Source organism: Eubalaena glacialis, chromosome 4, assembly GCF_028564815.1.
Source record: "Eubalaena glacialis isolate mEubGla1 chromosome 4, mEubGla1.1.hap2.+ XY, whole genome shotgun sequence".
Lineage (NCBI taxonomy): Eukaryota > Metazoa > Chordata > Mammalia > Artiodactyla > Balaenidae > Eubalaena > Eubalaena glacialis.
The window spans coordinates 66,593,880-66,617,815 of record NC_083719.1 but is presented as its reverse complement, the minus strand read 5'-3'; the positions used below and the strand labels follow the sequence as shown (position 1 = coordinate 66,617,815).

At 35.4% G+C, this 23,936-nt stretch overlaps 1 protein-coding gene across 3 annotated transcripts in view; it reads right to left on the bottom strand.

The window, feature by feature from the left end:
- Positions 1-13,431: 13,431 nt before the first annotated feature.
- Positions 13,432-23,936, bottom strand: part of VCAN (versican) — a 115,254-nt gene continuing 104,749 nt past the window's right edge. For all 3 annotated transcript variants that reach the window (XM_061189418.1, XM_061189414.1, XM_061189417.1), the window contains 3 exons: positions 20,106-20,250; positions 14,809-14,991; positions 13,432-14,662 (listed from right to left, as the gene is read on the bottom strand). In XM_061189418.1, coding sequence (XP_061045401.1) covers positions 14,535-14,662; positions 14,809-14,991; positions 20,106-20,250 — 456 coding nt within the window. In that variant the 3' untranslated portion in view covers positions 13,432-14,534. The remainder of the gene's footprint in view (positions 14,663-14,808; positions 14,992-20,105; positions 20,251-23,936) is intronic.

The window sequence follows — 23,936 nt, the reverse complement described above, 5'->3', positions numbered from 1 at the left end:
GGGTAGGCAATTGGCCATATAAGTCTGGAATTCAAGGGAAATATCCAGGCTGAGTCATAAACATATATGGCCTTTACCGTCACAAGACTGGATGAGATCAACAAGAGAAAGAGTATAAATAGAAAAGATGTGGAGTGACCAGCAAGAGAGATGCCCAAGGAGTAGAAAACCAAGTTAATACGATTCCTGGAAGTCAAGTGAATGAAGTGTTTACAGGAGGAGTTTAAATGACTGATCAACTGCATCAAATGTACCTGGCATAACACACAGCCGTTGTGTCTTCCGTGGCCAGAGGACCTTAGGAAAATCTTGCCTTTTTTTTGTAAGGATTGGACTAGGAAGAGATTTTGTTATTTATTTATTTATTTATGGATCGCCAACAAGAAAGACCTGGGGTCAGAAAGGTCTGTAGTTTCTAGCTATATTTATAACTATAAATATTTACACCTATGGTAAGTTTGTTTTCATTACAAAGATAACTAGCCTTAGAGATTGCTGCTCTTGTAGAAAACTAAATACTGATGGTTAGGGTTTTAAAGCTCCCACAAAGATGGTAAAATGGGCTAGAAGTGGATTTTACTGCCAATGCCCCAAGTTGCAGATAGATGGCAGAGGAAATCAGAGCTGTTATTTTCATAGCAGTATGGCATTATTTGTACTGGAGAAATGCACACTGCATGATTCTGGAGGCTTTTCTGCAGTTCACAGTGGTACGTTCATCAATAGCTATTACTTTGACTATACTTTTTGAAATCTGCACATTTTGTCTACTCTTTTACAAGCATCATTATAAGTGATGCTACTGCAGGATCCAAAGCTTCAGATGGACAATTTCAGAAGCAAAGACCAGGAAGGAAATTATATAGATACATATAGAGCTAGGTATTTTATATTATATGTACCTATTTATTATATATTATGTTATATATTATTTATATGTTACATATTTATTATATTTACTGTGTAATATATAAACTACTGGTGATACACATCCCATTGTTCTAATGAGGCTTTTCTCCATTTAGAAAAAAATCAAGTGATCAAATTTTATAAGATAATCTTCCATTTGAAGCTAAAATCTGATTTCATATTCTTTCAAAAGAATCACCATTTCCACCGAGGTTTGTGTTGGCAACCTCAGAGTATTAATCCAGTAAAGAAGATTAAATATTAATAGAAGTGTGGGATAGATCATTTTCTTTCTTTCTTGGATTTAGAGCTTTGTTCTGCTTTTCATTCTGAGTACGTGAGGTGAATGTAGATGGGCCAAATAAAATTAGACAAATTAGCATGTCATAATTAATATCAAATGATGAAAAATAATTTTTGCAGGCCAACTTGAAATGAGCTTTTTCGGATCCATGCTAATTATTTGTAGTTTCAATTTTATTATGAACCACCAACTGCTGGAGATGACTTCAACTGGCTTCACTTGTGCTTCAAATAATTCGTGTTTAATAATGTATTATGCATTACACAGATATTCCTACAGAACCCAAGTTTCAATTACCTGTCACTTCAAATTACAGGCTCCCAGTAATTAGCTTCGGCCACATAACACATAATGGAACAGACCAAAGTTAACAGAAAGTGGGAGTAAATCTACTGAGCCAGTTTGGCATGAGTAGATTTCAAAATTAACCAATTTGTGTACCTTTTAATATATATCTCCACAGGAATTAAAGAGTCGCCTGATTAACCTTTCTGAGTCTCCCTTATTTGTAATAAAAGAGATAGTGAAGATAGTGTCTGCCTCATAGAGATTACTCATTCACCTTTCGAGATAAAGGCATGTAGTTCAGTTGTCAGGATTTCATCAGTGATCTGCCTTCAAACACCTTTATACCCAGTCACAAATTATTTCTAAAAGCAGAGCCAACTAGTACATGGTATTATATTTAGAATAAAATCTGAAGCCTTCATGTGACCCATGAAGCCTTCTATCAACGGTTCTCCAACCTGAGGGCACGTTAGGATCACCCAGGGGGCTTTAGAACAGATTCTGTGAGAGCAGGGTTTGGGGAGGTGGGGAGGCTTGGGAGGGGTGGAGGGCCTCGCCTGAGTATGCTTTGTAAGTTTCCCAGCTATGGCAGGTTTGAGAACCACTGCCGTACATGATCATGTCCAGAGCTACGTTGCCTGTGAACTTATTAGGAATGCAAATTATCAGGCCCTACCCTGGATCAACTGAATTGGAAACTGGGAGCTGGGCACAACTATCTGTGTTTTAATAAGGACTCTGGCAAACTTTGATGCCCGCTGAAGTATGAGAACCAGCACTCCAAGCTCTTACTATTAAAAGTGTGTTTTATCTTCCAGCAAAATCAACATCACTTAGGAGCTTGTTAGAACCCCAGACCCATCTTGGACCTTCCGAAGCAGAATCTGCATTTTAACAAAGTCCCCAGGTGATTTGCAGGCACATTCAAGTTTGAGAAGCACTACTCTAAGACACTGGTTCCAGCCTTGGCTGCAAATCGGAACCACTTGGAGGAGCTGTAAAATAATATATATAGATACCTGGTGTGCTGAGCAGGCAGCTCCTGGTTCTCCCCCTTTTAACACAGAGAGCTCTTCTGTCATGGTTTGGAATAAGCTTTCACAGTAAGAAGGACTCTTCTGCTACCAGTGGCCTCCTCTCCTGCCCTTTTCACTAGAACAGCTTCAGAAGGAATCACATTGGCTGAAATAACTAAAATTGTCTGACTCCTGCCTCTGTCTGTGCTCAGAGGGCCTCACAACATCCCTAGCTCCCAAAGTTGCCTCTGGTTCTTTTGACGTGTCTCAACATTCCCACTGCTGCCTGGCCTGCAGCCACTCAACTTTCTCTGCTTTTCTCCCCCTAACTATGGGCTTGTTTTGTCCCTAAAGCACAGCACTGCATAAGCCTTGATGTCAGAGTCTCTAATAAAAATAGAGCCTTCAGCTTATGCCTCATGGGGTAGACATGGATGGGGTAGGTCCCTGTCCTCTCACTTCCTCACCTGGAAAAAACAAAGAAAAAACCTTTGCCTTAGTTTTCAGCTAAACCAAAATTCCCCGTAGAAATGTATTCGTAAAACTTGATTCCTAAGAATAATCTCTTCATGGTTTATCGGACATCACCAAATCCTAAACACCAGTTAGGTACAGTTAGGAGCCAGCAACACTGTGTGAGCAAACTGAGTCCCATAGGGACCAAGTCTCAAGAAGCCTCATAGATGGTAGATGGAGGTGCTGGGGCCTGACCCTACGCCTTCTGATTTCAGGCAGATCTACTTTCTACCACACCTAATCTGCCTCTAGTGCCTGTGGTCTGATAATGACTCCTCCCCCTGAAGGCACCCTCTGCAGGGTCAACTCAGGACCTTTCAGTGGCTTTCAGGATATGCAGGGGGCTCTGCCATCCACTTGGAGCATAAGTATTCAGTTCCCAACTCCCAAACAATGAACTGGGAGACATAAGAACAGAAAGTTCAGCCAAAACATTGTTTGGCACCATGTCAGTACACTGTAAATCTCCTTACAATATGGCAGAAGACATGAGTTTAAAAGAAATATTTGAAGCAATGTATTCAAGACGAAGGTCCTTATTTATCACAGAATTATTACAAACTACTTGTTGCTTAGATACAAATCTTCCTCCCTAGCCCCAAACATTTATTTCCATTCTGAACTCACAGGCTATTTCTAGCTGCCAACACAGCTTGCTTTACTCTGAAACGTCTTTAATCCTGAGGCCGATCATATGTATTTTCAGTGTGTCAGTATAGGTGTAGGATGTTCTCAATTTATTTCTGGAAAGCTGAAAATTTTCATTTGTCGGGAGTAATTTCTAAAAACCAGAAGAGCCTTGTGCTATTGTCAGAACAACATAATAAAGTCTGAAATGAATCTAAGAAATTAAATAGAATAGTTCCTGGAGTATAGTTCCTGCTCAAAAAAATATCTGTTGAATGAATGTAAAAGTGAGTGCACAAATGAATAAATGTGTACTTTTAAATCTGTACCCTAAATCTTAGTAAATTTTTAAGGGTTATGAAAATTCGGAGCACATTATTTTCATATTTTTTCTGCTACATCCTCTTTGAAGCAGTAAGTTGGGTATTTTATTTAATCTCGACATTCACTTCAAAAATTCACATATTCACATACATAAACATTCTCAGGACACATGATAAAACATATCAGTGACTACTGTGAATGCTGTAACATGGCTGTATCTGCAAATTTCATGCAATAATTTCTTGATCTCCAGGATCAAGTTAAATGGCTGCATGGAGATTTGTTCACATATTGCTGGAAAGCAACTTCTGGTTCTGTTCTAACGGCAAATATTTACTTTGGTTAAATAGGCAACAGTGAAGGTCACAACGGACTGACATCTGGCATGAAATGACACTGACATTCACTCTGACTCTGCGTGACTCTGCAGACTTAGACACAAATTGCAGCTGCATTTTTCCAAACATTCACGTGATTTTCTAGAAATCCCAACAGTTTCTCATCTGCTAAACCATTTAGCCAGCCACTAACTTAGGTGACAGACAACAGTGGATGGCATATTTCTGGAGCAAAGAGTGGTGAGAGACAGAGAGAAACGGCTTCACATTTTTCTTTTTCTGTCCTTAGCTTCTGATGCTGCTGGTTAATAGAACTGCTCAATGAATATAACAGGCTCTTGGTGGTACCTGAGGCAAGGAGACGAGGGATTTCTGTCTTGGTTTCAGTATGGCGTTGTTAATTCATCCCACTGACCTTAGTTTCAACAGGCTCCCCCTCTATCTGAGGCGTATCGGCCAAATGTATTAATGAGTTCCTGAGTCAGGCTTTCTGGGTGCACATCCGAGAGTATGCACTAGGAGACTTGGGGCTGTCAGTATAATCTCCCTGGGCCTCTGTATCTCCACCAGGAAATAGGAATGACAGTAAAATCGACATGAATATTAAGAGAGGTGATTTAGTCATTCATTTAGCAAATATTTATTGAGTGCCTGCTGCATGCCAGGCACTATTGCAGGTGTTAGGAACATGGTGATGATCAAGACAGAGGAGTCCCTGTACTTATGGAGCTTACATTCTCATGAAAGAAGACAGATGGCAATTCGCTTATGAGAGTGACTGGCACCCAGTAAATAGTACCTTTAAAACATAGTTACTGAGCACTCTTTGGGGCGGTATGGGTAAAAAATAATGACCTCAAGCAAATATTCTCTTGAACATTTATTTTCCTATTTGTGCTTTTCTGAATTTTCCAATACATTTACAATGAGCAGGGATTACTTAGGTAATAAATTAAGAACAATAAAAGAGCAATGACATAATTCAACAAATACCTAAAAGTGTTTTCATGGCATCTAAAAATGAGAATTACGATTCAGGAAATGATTCAACAAACATTACTTGCCCACACGGTTTTCGGCCTGGATGCATATTTTCCAGCTTTTGCACAGTGGTCCATTGATGCTGGGTAACTTCAGCATCCATCTCTCATCCTTTGGTCTAGTCTCCATCCTGAGCCTCCTCCTTTGGATGGAGAGGACTGGTATCTTTGTGTTCAAGGCCTCAGTTAATTAAAAATCATTCTAAATGATTTCATTTTTCATTCTTATACAATCAGAAACCCCCAAGCAACTGATATTTGCCCATTGTTAGTGAGCTTCAAATATTGCTTGGTTTTCCAGGTAAACTGTCTTCTCTCTTTAGCATGAATGCTTTGTAGCATTTCTATTTTCCCTAATGCTGTACTCAAATGCTATAATTAATATTTTTCTTTTATCCTCTTTCATAATCAGAGCATCACCAAATCCCAATGCCTGCTTTTTAATGACATGTTTTGTCTCTGCCTAGATTAGTACAACCTCCAAAGTCCCAGCAAGTCTTCTTCCTTTCCTAAATCCTTATCCAAAAGCATAGTATTGTTTTATTACTCTCATTCTTCTGGAATTACTTAGCTAATTTTCTTCTATTCATTTTACTGGGTTACTTTTTTTTCTTGCTTATGTGTTCATTTTTAAATTCCCAAATTACTCATTTTGCCCTACATATCCTTATGCAAATTAAAAGAATCTGTTAATTCACCTCACATCTTAAGGTAGAAGAGACTCCATGGTAAAAGTATAAGTATTGCCACATATTACACAATGATATTACTTATAAAAAAGCCTATGTAAACAGATGTTCCCATTTAGTTTTAAGAAATTGTACTTCCCTTTAGTGCTCAAACAATATTTCCAAGACCACTTGTTACTTGACAAAAAATTTAAACATTTTAGCAGATTCCTTCCACCAAATGTTCCCGGCACACTGCCCAGTCCCATAAATCCACCTGGCATGTCATTCTGACCCCAGCCAGCCTTCTGGTACCAGGCACATGACTCTAGATCCCATCACGCCATCTGTACCTGGCTTTCTAAGGCTGCTGCTGATCTCTTTACCTCTCCACTCTTCCCATAGGAGGGCATGGCCTATCCCTTAATTCCGAAAAGCTCAGTTAAGCCCTAACTTAAGAAAACTATGCTGAGGACATGAGGAAATGTAAAGAATTCTAACACAGCTAAATAACTCAGAACTGTGCAGTTTATCGACTACTTTCAGAGTTTATAGGCCCCTCCACAGGTGGAGACCTGTTTTTCTTAATTTCAGCACATCTACTACCAGGTTGCTGAAACTAGCTTCCCTCCTCGACACAGGAAGGCCCTTCTGCCAATAATTTTCCACTCCTTGGAATCTAGACCCTAGAGAAGGTAAACAGAATATTTCTCAAAGTAAAAATTTACTCTAAAAATACAACACTTTGCATGAGAAGATAACATCCACTTTTTAATGCAGAGCAACTCAGCTTCTCCTTTTACCAATTCATTCCAAAGTAGGAGCTTGGTCTTAAACTTGTATAACTTACAGAGCCCCCTGGAATGGCTCCTCCAAAAACAAAGGGAGAAAAAAACTTCTCTGAAAGACAGAAGCAGACCTCTATCCAGAGAAACAAAATGGTCTGGCAGCTTTCAAATATCAGTCTCCCTTCCTTTCTCTTCCCACTTTCCCCATGTGTGGTCATAAAACTTCAAAAATATTGGGGGTTTAATCTCAGAGAAAACTATGCACATGTAAACCTTGACACCTACTCTTTTCTTTGCTCCTTATTATAAGACAAGCATTGATTACTGAACTTGACTGTGATTTCAAGCTGAGAAGTATCACATTTACTTTTGGAAATCAAGCCAGAGAACACAGCCTTAGGACCAAGCAGTCTGCAGCGTGGCTATGTTTATGCATAGCTGAGGCAGAAAAATGGCTGGCAGTTGCAACAATCACGTGTTTAGCTTGTAGTGGCTGTAAGGAAGGACTAAAGATATAACCTCATAAAAGCCCACAATAAGATGCTATGAAAGAAACCAAGAGAACCAACGTGGTCGCTTCCAGACTGTAATGTAGCATGCCCATCCTGTGATTGATAGGGACTGGGTTACTTCCATAATTTCCCTGAAGCGCTGCATCTAAAAACACTTTGTCAGTCAGGAATCCAGTAGGAAACAGATGACACAATCAAACTGGGTAAAATGAAGAGAGTTTAACAAAAGGACTATTTAATATACAGATGGGCAGCTTAAGGAAATCACAATTTATAGTGCAGTACCCATGGACCAGTAATAGTGGAGAGCTCTTACTCCCTGAGTCCTGAAGGGTCAAGGTGAGAGAGCAGTAGGGAATAAGAGGTATAGAGGGCTATGTGGAGATGGGTGTCAATCTCCCAGGGCACAAAGCAGGAGGAGAAGGGTGGAGAGTGTATCTGGAGGGGTAAACCCTCTGTCCCATTAAGTTAGAGAACATTTCTGGTCTTCCATTTTTACCTTGTACACAGTCGCTACAAGGGGAGCCTGACTTTTCATCAGAGACTGAACAGGAAGCCAAACTGATCTAATTAGAAGAAAAAAACTAAAATTTAAATTTAATTGATTAAAACTTAAATTATTTAAATTTAATTGTTGATTTACTTAAGATTTCTAAATCAGTTCCTCCATTCTCAAGCACATAATACCTAGAACAGATTTTTCCCACCAAAGAATTTTGCTATGCATGTAAAATTAATTTTATTTTGTAAACAATAGCTTCTGGAGAATTTTGAGCTGTAGAACACCAAGCTCTGATTGCACATTTGAAAAAATACTCTGTAGTTTAAAAGATCATTTTGAAAGTGATGCATCTAGAGACAGTGATACTAAATGAGATATTGTGGACAGTTGGGATAGAGAGAAGATGATAATATGAGAAACTTTTGGAGGTGGAATTAATAGAATTTGGTTCTTGACTGAATATGGGCATAACTTAGGAGTCCAGGATGACTCTTAGACTCCTAGTTTAAAAAAAAAATGTGTAGACAATTAGTAGGATGGGTGGATAATATTTCAATTTGGGACATATAGAACTTAATGTACCTCTGAAACCCAACCAGCTGGATACATACCTTTCCCACAGAAGAAAGAGATATGGAAGTTATAATGTAGGAGTGAGTTAAGGCCTATGGTTATGGTTGGAATCAGGTGAAGATGGAGAGCAGAGCAAAGAGATGGCCAAGAATGGAGACTTTAGCAACAACATTTTGAGAATTCAGATCTCTTCCTGCTTTAGTGCCATTGATAATCTTTCCCATCAGACAGTAAATTCCAGTGAGGACAGGGACTTGGCCTATCTTGTTTATAACAGTATCCCCGATATCTAGCAGAGTGCTTGGCACATGGTAAGTCTCAATATACATTATTGAATGAATGATGAGTTCAATCTGGCTAATGGGCATTGGAGAGGGTCATCTGATTTAGGAACTGGAGTTATTTATAGATCAATTCACTCAAGGATTCTCCCATCTAGACCTCTTTTAGGGCTCCCCACTGAATTTGAAGTTCCTTTTCTTGGCTAGCTATTGTTAGGAAGTTTTACCTTTTTTGCTTCTATTTCTCAGTTTTTAAATTTGTCTTAATTCTTTCATTTCAAGCTTTGTTTCAGGTCTGTCTTTTAAGAAATGATTATTTTTAACCATGCCTCTTTATTCAGCTTTCCCTGTAGAGAAAGCTTTTCTCACTTTTTTCTTGCATAACCAGAGGCCCATTCAATATTTGGAAAGCAATCACCAAACATGCTCACAAGTACAGATAGATAATGTACTAAAAATCTAAAAATACTTTAAGGACTGTGTATCTTAAAGCAGTAGTCTCCAAATCAGGGTTGCGTGATCAGAACTTTGCTGATCTTAAGTGAATTTTTAATACAGGACAGGAAGTAGGAATTAGCCTTGAGTTAATTGCCCAGAAGTCATGTATCATGCAAAATAAAGACTCTGGGGGGGTGGGGGGTGGGTACATGGGCACACAAAAGGAAGAAATTTCCAGAACTTCAACTTTTTTGATATCATCTTCTTTATACCAGTTCTCATAAACTTTAGAATTCATCAGACTCATCCCAAGTGCTTGTGAAAACCCAGGTTGCTCTCCTCATTCCCCAAAATTTCTATTTCAGTATGGCAGGGCCTGAGGATTTGCATTTCTTACAAGTTCCTAGGTGATGTTAATGTTGTTTCAGGAAACAAGCTTTGAAAACCAAAGGTTTTAGACTCCGACTTCATAAAAAACAACCACCACATCGAACACACCTTTCATCCATCCTGAGTCCTAGATGCATTGACATGAGATGTAAAAATTATGAACAGAGAAAAGGATGAATCAAAATGAATGACTCTGGTGACAGTGTACAAATCAAAACCTTTTTTAAGTCAGGTGTTTACCAAAAAAATTTAAGAAGGACTTCATTGAGATGTCAACTGAAAGGTAATTGAAAGTAATTTTTGACAGACCACTATATGATTTTTGGCATATAATTCAGAAAGTTTAAAAATATTGAGTAGCTCTGCATAATAAAACTGTCATTTCCATTTACTTATTTAAGTGAGAAAGTTTTCTCAATGTTTAAATCTGTAAGAATAAAATAGGAATAGAATTGATGCTAAGCCATGACACATTCCAGTTTTAGGTAATATTTACTCATGGAAATGTGAATTGGGAAAAACAGCCCTAATCATCTCATTGAGATACATTTCTAATAAAATGTTACAATTTGTGTAATTAGCTTTCAAATTTTGTAAGAGTGTAATATTGTTTTGATCAATTGTATATCTGTAAATTACAATGATCACTTAATCCAGGAGAGGATTTTTAACTTTTATACCTTTATGTTTATGTTCATAAGACAAAATTAATTTTCCACTTGAAAGTACAAATTTTGATGTATATATGTTGATAGCTTAATCAATAGAAGACTTTCAAGCACATAAATGTATAATATTTAGATACAGTTCCATGGGGGAACTGAAATTAAAAAGCAAGTCCAAAAATAAAAACATAAAATGTCTGACTATTAAAAGAGTATTTTTCTTCAAGTATTTTTTAGATGGATGATAGTGGGAATCAAACTATTATGGTATTTAGAATCCACTGAATATATTTAAGAGAGTGATGTTACATGTTTATTTTAGAACGGCAATATTTAGAATATGCCAAAACTAAAATCCTTTACAATTGTTTTGCTTTATGATGAAAAACATTTTGGTTGACAACTTAAAATGTGATGGATACATAGTTTAAAATTTTATTTTAGAGTACACACTATCAAAAAATCACTTATGACTTACTGCCTTAAGGCAATCAACTTTTAATCTTCAGCAGGGATCATTTGATGGACTCAGAACTGTGAATTTAAATTCCAAAGAAAACCCAGGCTTCGCCTATTCTGTAAACATCTCAACAAAAACCATTCTTGTTCTTGTTTGGCATTTTCTCTTTCTTGTCCAGCTGGGATCCAAACACTCAGAAATGAGTAATAATGGGAAAAGATTATACACTCTTGAACGACTCATTCAAAGACCTTTATAAACTTTGTATATAGACTTGTTTTAGAAAAGAATCATTTGGGTGAATTCTGGTTTGTTTAGCAAATGGGAATTGCAGCACAGTTAAAAGAAAAAAAGAAAGGATGCACAAATGGTACTAAACCATCACTGCAGGCCTTTTCCTTCAAAAACCACTTCACTGAATTTGTAATACTGGGAAACATAAAAAGAAACACATTAAAAAATGTTGAAGTCATCACTGAGTCTTTAGCTTCTTGATAATAACATCTTTTGTTTTACCTAAGATATATTTTCTCTTGGAGATTCTTTTCTTGGGAGACAGTCTTGCACAGGCATGCACAAAATCAACTCTGAACTTTTTTGAAACCGATTATATTTTTTCTGTCCATTTTCAAACTCCACAACTTTATTTTGCATGATATATGACTCCTGCACAATTAGCTCAAGGCTAATCCAGTTCCTACTTCCTGTACTGTAACTGAAAATTCACTTAAGATCAGCAAAGTTCTACTTGCTATCACATTAAAATGATGTATTCCTCCCGATATAATCTCTCATACCTCTTTTCCATTTCAGCTACCCCAGAAGACCACCTCTTCTTCCCCTGATATGCAACCTAGCTTTTAGAGATGAATAGAAAACCACCTCTGGCTGACTTTTAGTGTTGAGTCTCCTTAAACTTCTCACTCTGTTTCAGCATTGTGGGTAATGGAACATCCGATAGACTCTATTATTTGCACCTAGATCAATAAAAATTTATCTGATGGATTTATAAACATCTAATAAGGGTGTATATGCACAAGTAATACAAATTCTTATATACTCCCTTGGGTAATTTCTATTTAAAGTTCTGTATAAAGATATGACAGATTGCACATTAAAAGGACAAGCTAAGCAAGGAAAAGAATATCTTCTGTACCTATTCATGCCTAACTTCCCATATATTTTTTACATTCCAAGAAAGAAACCTCAAAATAATTTTCCACTCACCTTTGTCCTTTATGATATCTTCTATACCACTGCAGATTATATAATGGATTTGTTCTTCCAAATTATCGATAAAGATATTGAATAGAATGGGCTGTAAAATAACTCCCATGGGATGCATCCAGTATAAAAATCTTACATTGGCAGAGACCTGTCTAGCTCATTTACTGCTGAATATCCAGGGCCTAGTACAGTGCCTAATACATAGTAAGTACTTAGTAATAGTGAATGAATGAAAATAAAGGGATGGATGAGTATCTGGATGGATAAGAACTTGGTGTTTTTGACATCTTCTGATCTTTTTTTTAGATATGCTCTTCTAGCCAGTAAATTAACCTCCTAAACGTATAACAATTGAGAACATAATATTTTATGTTTTTATTGAGAGTATTATGCAGGTTCTGGAGATTACCTGCATCCACTACAAACAAACTATGTAACTTGGGACAAATGACTTGAATTCTCTACGCTTGATCCCTCATCAATCAGACATTAACAGCCTCTCTCTTAGGCTTGTTGGGAGATGACGCACATAAAACACTTGGCCTGGTTAATAGGAAGAATTCTGTAAGTGTGACCTATCACTTTTCCTATTGCATGTTTCCTTCATATTTGAGATTAATGCCTAAGAATGTATATGTAAACATTATCAGAATTACTATCTCAGTTTTTGCAGGGACATTTATAATCACCTCTCTGCTAGCCATAAAATCATTTCATCCAAGCCAGCAGCTTGTACTTCATGATAGATCTAGAATGTAAAAATGTTGGTGCACATTAGGGTTTAAAGTTGTAAATAACCAGACCAGTCACAGTATAGTAAAAGAAGGATTTTAGGTTTCTTTGGTGAAACAAAAGCAGGTATAAAAAGTTACAAAGATTTTAGATTTTCATTCACAAAAAAAAAAAAAAAAAAAACAGTCATTCACATTTTACACTATACACGTTATAATATAAATACAGGAACGTATTATGTGCATTGTAATGAAAGAGGAAAAATTAAAACCTAATAGGTAGACACAGAATTGTTCTGTGCTCTAGAACACCCAAAGGTGGATCACATTTAATGCAGCAACCAAGAGAACCTGCCTAAAGACAGTGTGTATGATTGTGGCTACTGTGGTTCCTTCTAAGTCAAAAGAGGTTCTGTGAAAAAGAAACCATGTTGGGTCTGCTCTTCTTCTATTTGCATTTTATTTGTTGTCTTCTCAAGATCATTCTAACTAAAATTAGGGAAAGACCCCTAAATGCTTTCTTTCCATTACGGGGTTTTCTTTAAACATTAAATTAAGTGGATAATGATTCAGAGTCATCTTCAGCAGTCATTTTATTCAAATTAAGGGGAGAAAACAGAGTGGGAAGAGATAGGGAGAAATTTTAACACATACACTCCACCTAATAGGAAGCAACGCCCACACTATTTCTATATATATGCTCCTTGCTTAGAATGGGCAAACATCATTTGCTGAAACTATACACTTTTCCACTCTTTTTATAATAAACACTTGATGCATTCTATCCATCACGTTATTTAATCAGGGACAGAGTACCTAGATTATATTGTTCCAAACTGTGTGAGGGAAGTATAAAGGCTAACACTGAAAAATAACTAGCATACTATGTCAATGTTCAGGTTTGGGGTAAAATAACATCCAATAAATTAAATCAGTATGGCTTACTTCATTTATTTATGTATGCTTCACAGCTGCAGCATTCATACATGAACATTCAAAACTTTATAAAAGATTAAAATGGTTATATATACAAAATTTCTTTCTTTGAATGTGTGTTGTTTTAACAAACCCCCTCCCTCCAGAGCCCTAGGTCTATATCCATTTGAAATGTTGTTGATCTGTAATCTTGCAAGTTAGTGTTATAAAAGCCATTAAAAAGGAGACCCAGTTGAGTTAATAATTAGCACTTTGACCCCTAAAAAATGCTCCTAGTCATAGAAAAGTCCTCCATTCAGGCCTTTCTTGTAAGTGAAGAAAAAGGAATGCAGCAAAAAAAGAGTTCCACGTTGCAGTCTCTAGTTCCGTTGGGATCCCATTAGCCAGCCAGGCTTCAGCATCACATGGAAGCCGGCTGTACCTAGGGTGGAAATGGTGCAGTGACCTACAAAACTTTGTGTTTGTTAATTGTCCAGGAAAAACCATCCTCCATCTTGCTGACAAAGGGCAAAGGAAACCATTTCCAGCCTAAACAAACTACCAAAAGCAGCCCAACAAATGATTAAAGACCTGTAAGGCTCCATAATCATCATTAAATATGCCCGAACTCAGTGTGACTTTTTATTTTATATACAGGATTAAAATCAACATTAAATCATCTTATTTACATTGCCATTGGTGCTGAAATGGGGCTTTTTAAATAGTACAGTAGGCTGGTATACATTATAAAATGGTCTGCACTGGAGGCAAATAGAAAACTAAAGAAATTAGATAGTCTGGAAATGGTTACATTCTGCCCTTATTTTCTTTCCTTTTGTTTGCTTTCTTTTTGAATGCCAAGACTTTCATTTAAAATGTTTTCGAGCACAGCAACCCAAAATGACTGGATGGTGGTCCAAAAATCCAAACCAACTGATAATACTTCTCGAGGTGATAGGAAAGGCACAGGAAGTTAGGACTTTGGCTGAAATGATGAAAACACATGTTCGCCATTTTAGGGATCAGCGCCTTGTTTCTTGCCACCTCCTGCTCCAACGGTGATCATGTTTTGATGTATTTATTGAATTGTCCTTTGCTGATGAGGAATTTTTAAAGTATTTCTTAGAATAAGTCCTTTGGTATGCAGATGCTACATGGAAGGAAAGAAAGAAAGAAAAGAAAACACAACAATATTACTTGCTCCATACCCTAAACTACCAATACCATAGCCGTAAAATGAGGGTGTCTAGTAGTTGTTATAGCATGGTTGTCCATTCTTTCTAAAGGACCACTTACGGTTCAGGCAGGTAATTTTAGGCATAGCCCATCTTCCATTTCCTAGGCAACGGATGGTTGGAAGGTGGCGTTGAATGAAACCATCTTTGCAGTGATATCTAATCAGGGAGTTGATTTCATAACGAGGTTTCATCTTTCCAAAGGTCTTGGCATTTTCTACAACAGGGGGCTGGCCGCAAGCAACTAAAGAAAAGTAAATTGGGTTATTTCCAAATAATCTAAATATTTCTATTGGCATGAGTTTCTCTTTTTTTTTCTCTTTCCTTCTTTATTATACCCAATCAAGCACCTTCAGCAGTCATTTAGATTAAGAAATTGAAAATTTTCAAGACAAAACTAAACAGTAAGGTTCTGGGCCTAGTTTGAATCTCAGATTCTGTCATCTTGAATTGTGCTTTTTTTTTTTTTTTTTTTAAAGAACCATAGGGCATATGGTCATACATTCATCTGTCCATTTGGAGGTGCTACTTTTCTGAAAAAAATTCCAAATTAAAAGGAATTTGGAATTTCCTGTCTCATGCCACCATGTGGCCTGTTGATGTTCTCTTCATCACCATCCCAATGTTTTTATTTATTACCCACCTTCACTTCAAATAATAATAGATTTGTAATAATTAACTATTATTGTCACTTCCCTGAAAAAAACTTAAAATCTATAATAACATCATAGCTTCAAAATGCGGACAAAATATGGATAAAATACGGACTCTTCAGTATAAATAAAATATCTCCAGGATCAATTATGTTTATTTGCTCTTTTCTGTCTTCTGTACAGAGACAGGGAGCAAGTCAGGACATAGTATTCATGCTTCAATTTTGTGATTACCTTATAAATATAAATTTCAACTCTTAAGCAGGGTAAGTAAAGGTAAATCTTGGAATATATAACCATCATTTTTAACCCACAATAAAAAATTCTGTATATCAACAAACTTAGTGATGGTAGAAATAGTAAAAAGGAAATAGTAGTAAAAGAAACTTCACGATTTTGAAATTCAAGAAGCTGGGAAAATTGGTTCAACTGAATTTGTATTAATTTGTAATTTTATTCAATATTAGCGTACTTGTTTTAAATGATATATTTTACAAATTAACTTTTATTAAGTGATTGTGTTTTGCTATATATCTCTAATAAAAATATAACTTAACTTCAATATAATTTCCCTAAATGACATTTCCTATCAATAGTTTACTTTAAGAATGCCATCATGAGGCCAACCTGATAAGCATGTCATATTCTCTCATGAAATAATGCAAATCTTCAATGGGAGGAAGATTACCAGAAACCTTGGTACCAAGATGTTTGGATGTCAAAAGTTCATGAATATTAAATTTATTTACATATTCAAAAGGCTGTTTATAACCATATTCTTTTGCAATGACAAATGTAGGTTTAACTTAAATATTTAGTTCCTTTAATTTACTTCTGCCTGACAAAACAGCTTAGAATGTATTGACCCATAGCAAACAAAATTGTCTTTAATGAAACACAATCCAAGCATATATTTTCGTTCACATAAGAAATTGTCACTCAGATAGACATAACCTAAAAATAGATTATAAAGTCCTACTATCTATAACTAAGAAATTAGAAACATTTGTGTATGTATTTGATTTTTACAAATTCCTAGAAGATAAACTGAGATTTCTATAATAATATGTCATTTTCAATTAATAATCTGCACTATGTATATAGTTCAATGAAAACCCGCATCTGGATATCTACACTTCTTTTATTGTAATATGGAAAGTCTATACTAGGGTCCAGATACTAGCAAGTGTCAGATAGAATGAGATGGAAGTGATACGGAAGGTTAAAAATTATCAATTAGATAACTCATTATACTTGATTCTGACAAATTAAAAGTTGTCTTTAAATTTGAGAGGAAAGCAATATACAGATTTCTTCCAAAACTATAAATGAAGACTTATTATAAAGTTAAAATAATTCAGGGAGTGTGGTACTGGCAAGGACAGGCAAACAGACCAGAAATAGATCCACATATATATGCTTGATATTTGACAGAAGCAACATGGCAGAGCAGTGGGGAAAAGGTAGTTTTTTCACTTGGACAATTGGGTATTCATATGGAAAAAAAAATGTATTTGGTTCCCTACCTCAGAGAATCCATGGGAGATCAATTCTAGATGGTTTAAATATATAAATGTAAAAGACAAACTATAAAACATTTAAAAACAACATAGGATAGCTTTCTGACTTTAGGATAGGTAAAGATTTCTTAAGACACAAAAAGGTTTAAACCATAAAGGAAAATTCAACAAAATGAGAACTCTGTTCATTAAAAAATGCCATGGGGAAAGATGAGCTACAAACTGGGAGTAGATATTTGCAACATATAATTTTCAAGGGATTAATAACCAGGACATTTTTAAAAACTCTCACAAATCAATATATAAAAGAGAAGCAATCAATTTTTAAAAATACACAGTAGACATGAACAGAAACCTTACAAAAAGAAGAGCTATAAATAAAAGTATATGAAAAGATATCCAGGGAGAAGTATCCAAGACAACGCAAATTAAATCACAAGAGATAACATTTTATACCCACCAGATTGGCAAAAATTTCAAAGTCCATTAATATCAAATGTTGGAGAAGATGTGGAGTAACGGGACCTTTCACACATTGCTGGTGGGAGTGACAATTGGTACAACCACTTTGGAAAATAATTTGGCATTTTCTAATGAATTTGATGGTGCATTTATCCTATGACTCTGCACTTCACTCCTGGAAAAACACCCTATGGAAACTTGCAGAGATCTACCACAAACAAGTTCAAGAATATTCGTAGAAACATTGTTTATAATAGTGAAAACACTGAATGTAACCCAAATGTCCACTGGCAGGAGAACTGATAAATAAGATGTTATATAGTCATATACTGTAATACTACACAGCAGCCAAAATGAAGAAATACAGCTACATGCATCAACATGGATAAATCTCACAAACATAATGCTGAACAAAAAAAGCAATGCACAAAATACAAACAGTATGATTCTACTTAAAAGTTCAAAAATGTGCAAAACTAAACAATTTGTTTACAGATGCAAGCATATGTGATAATTCTAAAGAGAAAAGAAAGGGTATTAAGTCATTATCTATGGCTGGATTTGGGAAGTAAATGGAAGGGATTGGAAGGAACCTGCAGGATGCCCCAAAGATGTGTAGATAGTATGCAACGAGGTGGTGTTTTTTTAAAAAAAAAAAGTCTTTTATATATAATATAATCCTTCTTTGCAAGTATTTAATTAAAACGACCTAGGTCTGTATGTTTAAAGATGTCTAAAATATCTGAAAGGAAAAATAAGTGTCATTTATAAAAGTTTACAGACATTTATAAAATTCCTAACATTCCCCAGAGTACTGATTAACAAAGAATTAAGTCTACACAAATAAAAATCAGACAGTAGGGAGATAAAATATATGAATCATTTTGTTTTGTTTTATTTTTCTCCTTTAATGAGGTAGACCTAATGTTTTGTAAATCTTTCCCCATTGGGAAATGTCTACCATGATGTTACTTTTGTGAATCCTTTTTTAGATAAGGCAGTGGTTCTCAACCTGGGGCAGTTTTCCTCCTCTCCCTCCTTTCCCAGGGATAGTTGGCGATGGCTAGAGACATGGATGGTTGTCACAAAGCAAAGGAGGATGTGGAGTGGAGGAGAATGTTACTGGCACTCAGTGCATAGAGGGCAGAGATGATGCTAAACATTCTGCAATGCACAGGGCAGCTCCCGCAAGTAAGAACTGTCTGGCCCAAAATGTTAATAGTGCTGCTGCTAATAAACCCTGGCATAGGAAAAAATAACACCAGAAATAAAAGAATGTTTGGATCACAAAATGAAAAGCAAGACTCCAGGGAACATTTGGAGATCTAAGAGGGCAAACATGACATTTGGATAAAGACAAACAGTTCTTTAAAGACTTCTTACACTAGAAACAGGGAAAAGAGCAAATAACTTGATTTGCTGTTTTCACAAGTTCCATCGCATAAGTGCGGAAGTAACGTACATAGTCAGGAAAGCTGCTCACACATAAAAGATATTCAGAATAAATTCTGCTTTAGACAAGAGAATGGCAGAGTATAGTAGTCATGGATAACAGCTGAGTTTCATCTCAGCTTTGTGTATCTTACTGTTCTCTTTCTTTTGATAGAATTTCTCTAGTGGTGTTTGTCTTTCCTAAAATATCTATAGAGTGTATTATTAGTTTTATTATTTTTATATTCAAAAATAAGTCAAATGGATTTTGTATTTTGTGTTTGTACTTTGTATGTTTAATTGAGGTGGGTAAAATCTGGGTATAGAGATTAAATACTCATGTTCTAACACCATTATCAATTGCAAATAGGTTTATAAATTTTTATGGAATTCCTATTTTTTAAAGGAAGAAGTCTATACAGTGTGCCTTAGAATTCAAACATATTGGTCAATGATAAACACTTTCAAAAATCAGCTTTCTTAATTTTATCTGTTTAATATCAACTAAGAAATTCTCATTATATCATTAACTTATAAACATATTATAAATGTTTTTACTGTATCATATTTTGAAGGTATTCAACAATAGATATAGGGATGGCATTTTTGTTCTACGGTTTATGTGTACAGATGGAGCTTCTAAGGGAATGAGTGAAAAACTCAAATGTCTATAAAGACCAGGAACTTAACCAAAAAGGAGGAAAGGTCTGAATGAGGACTGCAATGAATTGGAGACCACAGTCCCACCAAGCGAGGGTGGTAGTTTCCAGCTGCAGTATTTAAACCACTGATAAATTTGAACATGGGCCAGATGGCACCAGGTGTTCTTTTTTTTTTTTAAGTAAAAACTTCACATTATTTTATGATACATACCAGTTTTTTATTGTTGACAACTAATTAAAATTTTTTTTGTTTCTTTAAAATTTTTATTTATTTATTTATTTATTCTACAACTAATTTTTTTTTTTTTTTTTTTTTTTTTAATGCTCTCCTCATCAAAATAAACAGGTTTATAGGCCCTTGGGCTGGCAATTGTTTTTCTTAAAAATACTGCCAGGTAGTTTTTCTACATAAATGCTACATTGTTATCTTAAGCACTTGAAATCTAAGGTGAACACATTACTGAAAACAAACTTTTCAATTATATTGAAAAAGTAAACCATTCCAGAGCAATAAGAGATGCCATATGTGACATCCAGCTTGTGTCTTAAAGAATGACATTTATTCTTCCTGAATTTACTTGATAATTGAAATGCAGATTAAGTATACATTATTAATGGGGTAATCATTACCTGTTCCTTTCTTGCAGGTATAGGTGAGATGGTAATTGCAGGGAACATCATTCCACTGGCCATTCTCATGCCATATAATTACAACACAATCTTCTCCAGCAGAAAAGAAACTATCTGGCTGATTGGGCCTCCAGTTCTCATATTGCTGTAAAAATGGAGGGAGAAGATAACTATTGACAGTCAAAGAGAAGCATATTATAAAAGCGACAGTGCCATTACTGCACAATTAAATTAGAATGGACTCAACAATTTCTGTTGAACCATCTAGCTGAAATAATTCTGGTGGTATAGAAAAAGATTTTTACACTCTGAGTGGAAAATGTATATATCTCAAAGTCTCTCTTCAACAAATATATATATATTTTTCCTTCGGTGATGAGATATATCTAAGGAATCAATGCTCAATTTAAGAATTTTAACCATGTCATTATTATTAATTGTAACAGCATTAATGGAAGTAGAACAACTAGAGAAAAAAATTCATAATCTCGTCACTCTAATCTGTCATGTTTTCTTCCAAACCCTATGTGCACATATAATTTTATGTAGAGGTGATTATAGTGCAATAAAATGGTCATTCCTTCTTTTATATTTTTACCACTATAAAGTACCTTTGTCTTATTGAATGTAATTGTTTTCATCCAAATTCTTTGCTATGTCGATATACATATAAATTGATATATTTGCTATATTTATTTTTTTGTTTACCCGATATACCTATGCCCATCATTTTATATTCAACCTTTCTGAGTAATTCTGTTTTAGATATGATTCTTATGTGCACCATCCAGTTGTGTTTTGCTTTATGATCTAATCTGGAAGTTGTTTTAATAGGAACATCTATCACATTTATGCATATTAATATACAAGATAATGCTTTAAAAAATATGTCTTACTATAAATACATGTTTGCTTTTCTTTAATGTGTGTTCAGATAATTAAAAGGAATTTTATTGACCTGATGTTTTTCTACTGGTTACCTTTATATCTACATCTTTAGATGATACCTTTTGATTCCCTAGTTTGAGCAATGACATATAACCAGAAATATCTTTTGCCTCCCATCACAGTAATACATGTCTTTTATTCAGCACCAGTAATGAATGAAGCCTTCTTCTGGTACTTGGTATGCATTATCTCTTACAGTAATCCAGCAAGACTGGGAATAACTTGAAACTTAGCAATGTTAAACACCCAGGACTTTTAGGTTTACATTCAATTTTTTGTTACCTTAAAATGTGACCTCCATATCAACCAATAATTATATGAAAAACACAGTCCTTATGCCTATTCAAAAATAACAAACTTTAGTGAGATGAAAATAATATTGGACCATAAATGAGAGAGAAGCTTTCTAGCCTCCGGTCTCTTAACTAGAATGTGATATGGGACATGTTTGTTCATTGTCTCTCTGGCTCAACTTGGGTATCGCTTTCCCAATATGCTTTGCCTACTGTCACATTTAAATCACATCTAATGCTGACCAGACTGGTGGAGACAAATTTCCTTCATATGAAAGAAATACGTATTCAGATTTATGTGACAATGGCAAATGTGACTGTTTCTTCTGGGCCTACAGATCTATTAGTCTTTCCTTGAATTAAATTTAAAATAAGTCTGTGTGTAGAAAACAAACTTATGGTTACCAAGGGGGAAAGGGGGAGGAGGGATAAATTGGGAGGTTGGGATTGACATATACCCACTACTATATATAAAATAGATAACTAATAAGGACCTACTGTATAGCACAGGGAACCCTACTCAATACTCTGTAATGACCTATATGGGAAAAGAATCTAAAAGAGTGGATATATGTGTATGTATAACTGATTCACTTTGCTGTACACCTGAAACTAACACAACATTGTAAATCAACTATACTCCAATAAAAATTAAAAAAAAAAAAACCAAGGGGGGGAAAAAATAAGTCTGTGGTTGAAACAGTGAGTTAAGAGATTTTATTTGAAAAAAAAGTCAGAGAAGAAAGAACTGTATATGAGATAAGGTAATTGTTTCCAATTCAGAGCATGCCAAAAAACGGTCCTCCTAGTTACTCCCAAAAGCACCATGGCTATCTTTGTCTTTTAAAAAGGTATAATAAATATACTAGAGAATGGCTCTAATTTTTCTTTCTTCTCAGAAAATAATGTGGTTTTTAAAGCTTTAAAATATGGTAAAAACCTAGATCTTTGATAAAATAATTTGTGAGAAGAAGACCTAAAGTTTGAAAACCTCAGGATTAAGAGACCTTCTACTTTTCCTTCAATCTCTTTGCTTAGCTTTGCTTTGAAATACACCTCAATCATGCCAAAATTAAGATAGGAGACAAGAGACCTCTGCTATGTAAAGAAGAATCTCTGAAAAGTGATAAAACTTCAAAGAACCAAGGGAAGCTTAATAAAGACTTTTATTCCAAAACACAGAATTAAGGGTGTTTTTATTTCTCTGGTGGAAATCCAGAAATTATATGGATTTAAATTCAACTCTAGTAGCCTGAATGGTACCACTGAGTTACCCCCTAGGTGGCCCTGGGAAAGATGCTCAGAGGACCATACTCACCAAAGCACTCTGTCTGGCAGGTCTTCCTGCGACCGGGAACTGACATTTGATCTGACCTGGGTTTCTAATTATTTCTTTATTTTCCTTTTCTTTGCTTATTTCCCTTTTCTTATCATCTCTTACCCTCCACCCACCAAGCCTTATTTTTTGCCTTTTTTTTTTTTTCCGGCTACCCTCCTTTAATAGATAACAGAAAAGGAAATGGAGTAACAATGCAGATATAAACATCACATTCAGCCTGCTGCTGCTGTATAACTAAGCTGTCTTTAACAGATGAATTAAAGCAGGAAAAAATTAAAAATTAAATTAATAAAAGAATAAGAATTCCTTAAAACTAACAAAGATCTACATTTAATACTTTTTATGGTGAAAGATCCCAGAGTTCCTCATATACTTAATTTGGATTTTGGAGCTCAATACTTTCTAGTTTACTTTCTAACTAACCTCTTTCAGGAAACCAGTGAATGTCCTCAAAGGTGGAAAATTTTCCAGCATCTCAATACCATGTGTAAACTGTGCAGTGCTCCCCTTTCCTTGTCCTTACCACACTATTCATCTCCCTTCTTTGCTTTATTTTTCTTCATAACACTTATTACCTTCTAATATCCTATGCATTTTACTTACTTATTATATTTTTTCTCCTTAGTAGAGTGTAAGCTCATTGAGGACAGGGATTTTGGCTTCTTTTGTTTACTCCTGTATCCTCAGTGCCAGGAGCTATGCCTGGCACATACTGGTGTTGTTTAATAAATAATTTCATATTTAGAAATAATGAACCACAGAGTGTGCTGCGTTCCTCCCTATCCATACCTGCCCCTGATCGAAGATGTTGTTTGCTGCTGGCAAACAGCAAGCAAGACAATCACAAAGTCAGCAGAAGTAAATAACCGGTCTGGAAAACAGTTGGCAATACATACCAAGAGCCTTAAAAAGTTCCTACCCTTGGACCTCATAATTCTACTTCTAAAATGCTATCCTAAAAAATAATCAGAGGTGTGAACAACATTTTATCTAAAATATTATACTAGCAGTAAGTGGGAAAAATCTATAGAGCAAATATATATTCAATAAATCATGGTATAGCCAGACAAATGGGACATTATATAACCATCAAATATCTTGTCTTTGAGCACTATACAAGGAGATGGAAGATACTAAAAGAAGTGTTAAGTTAAATAAAAAGCAAAGTCCTAAAAATGTACAATAATCCAAATTTTACGCATACTCTCAAGATGCAGCTGTGTGTGTGTGTGTGTGTGTGTGTGTGTGTGT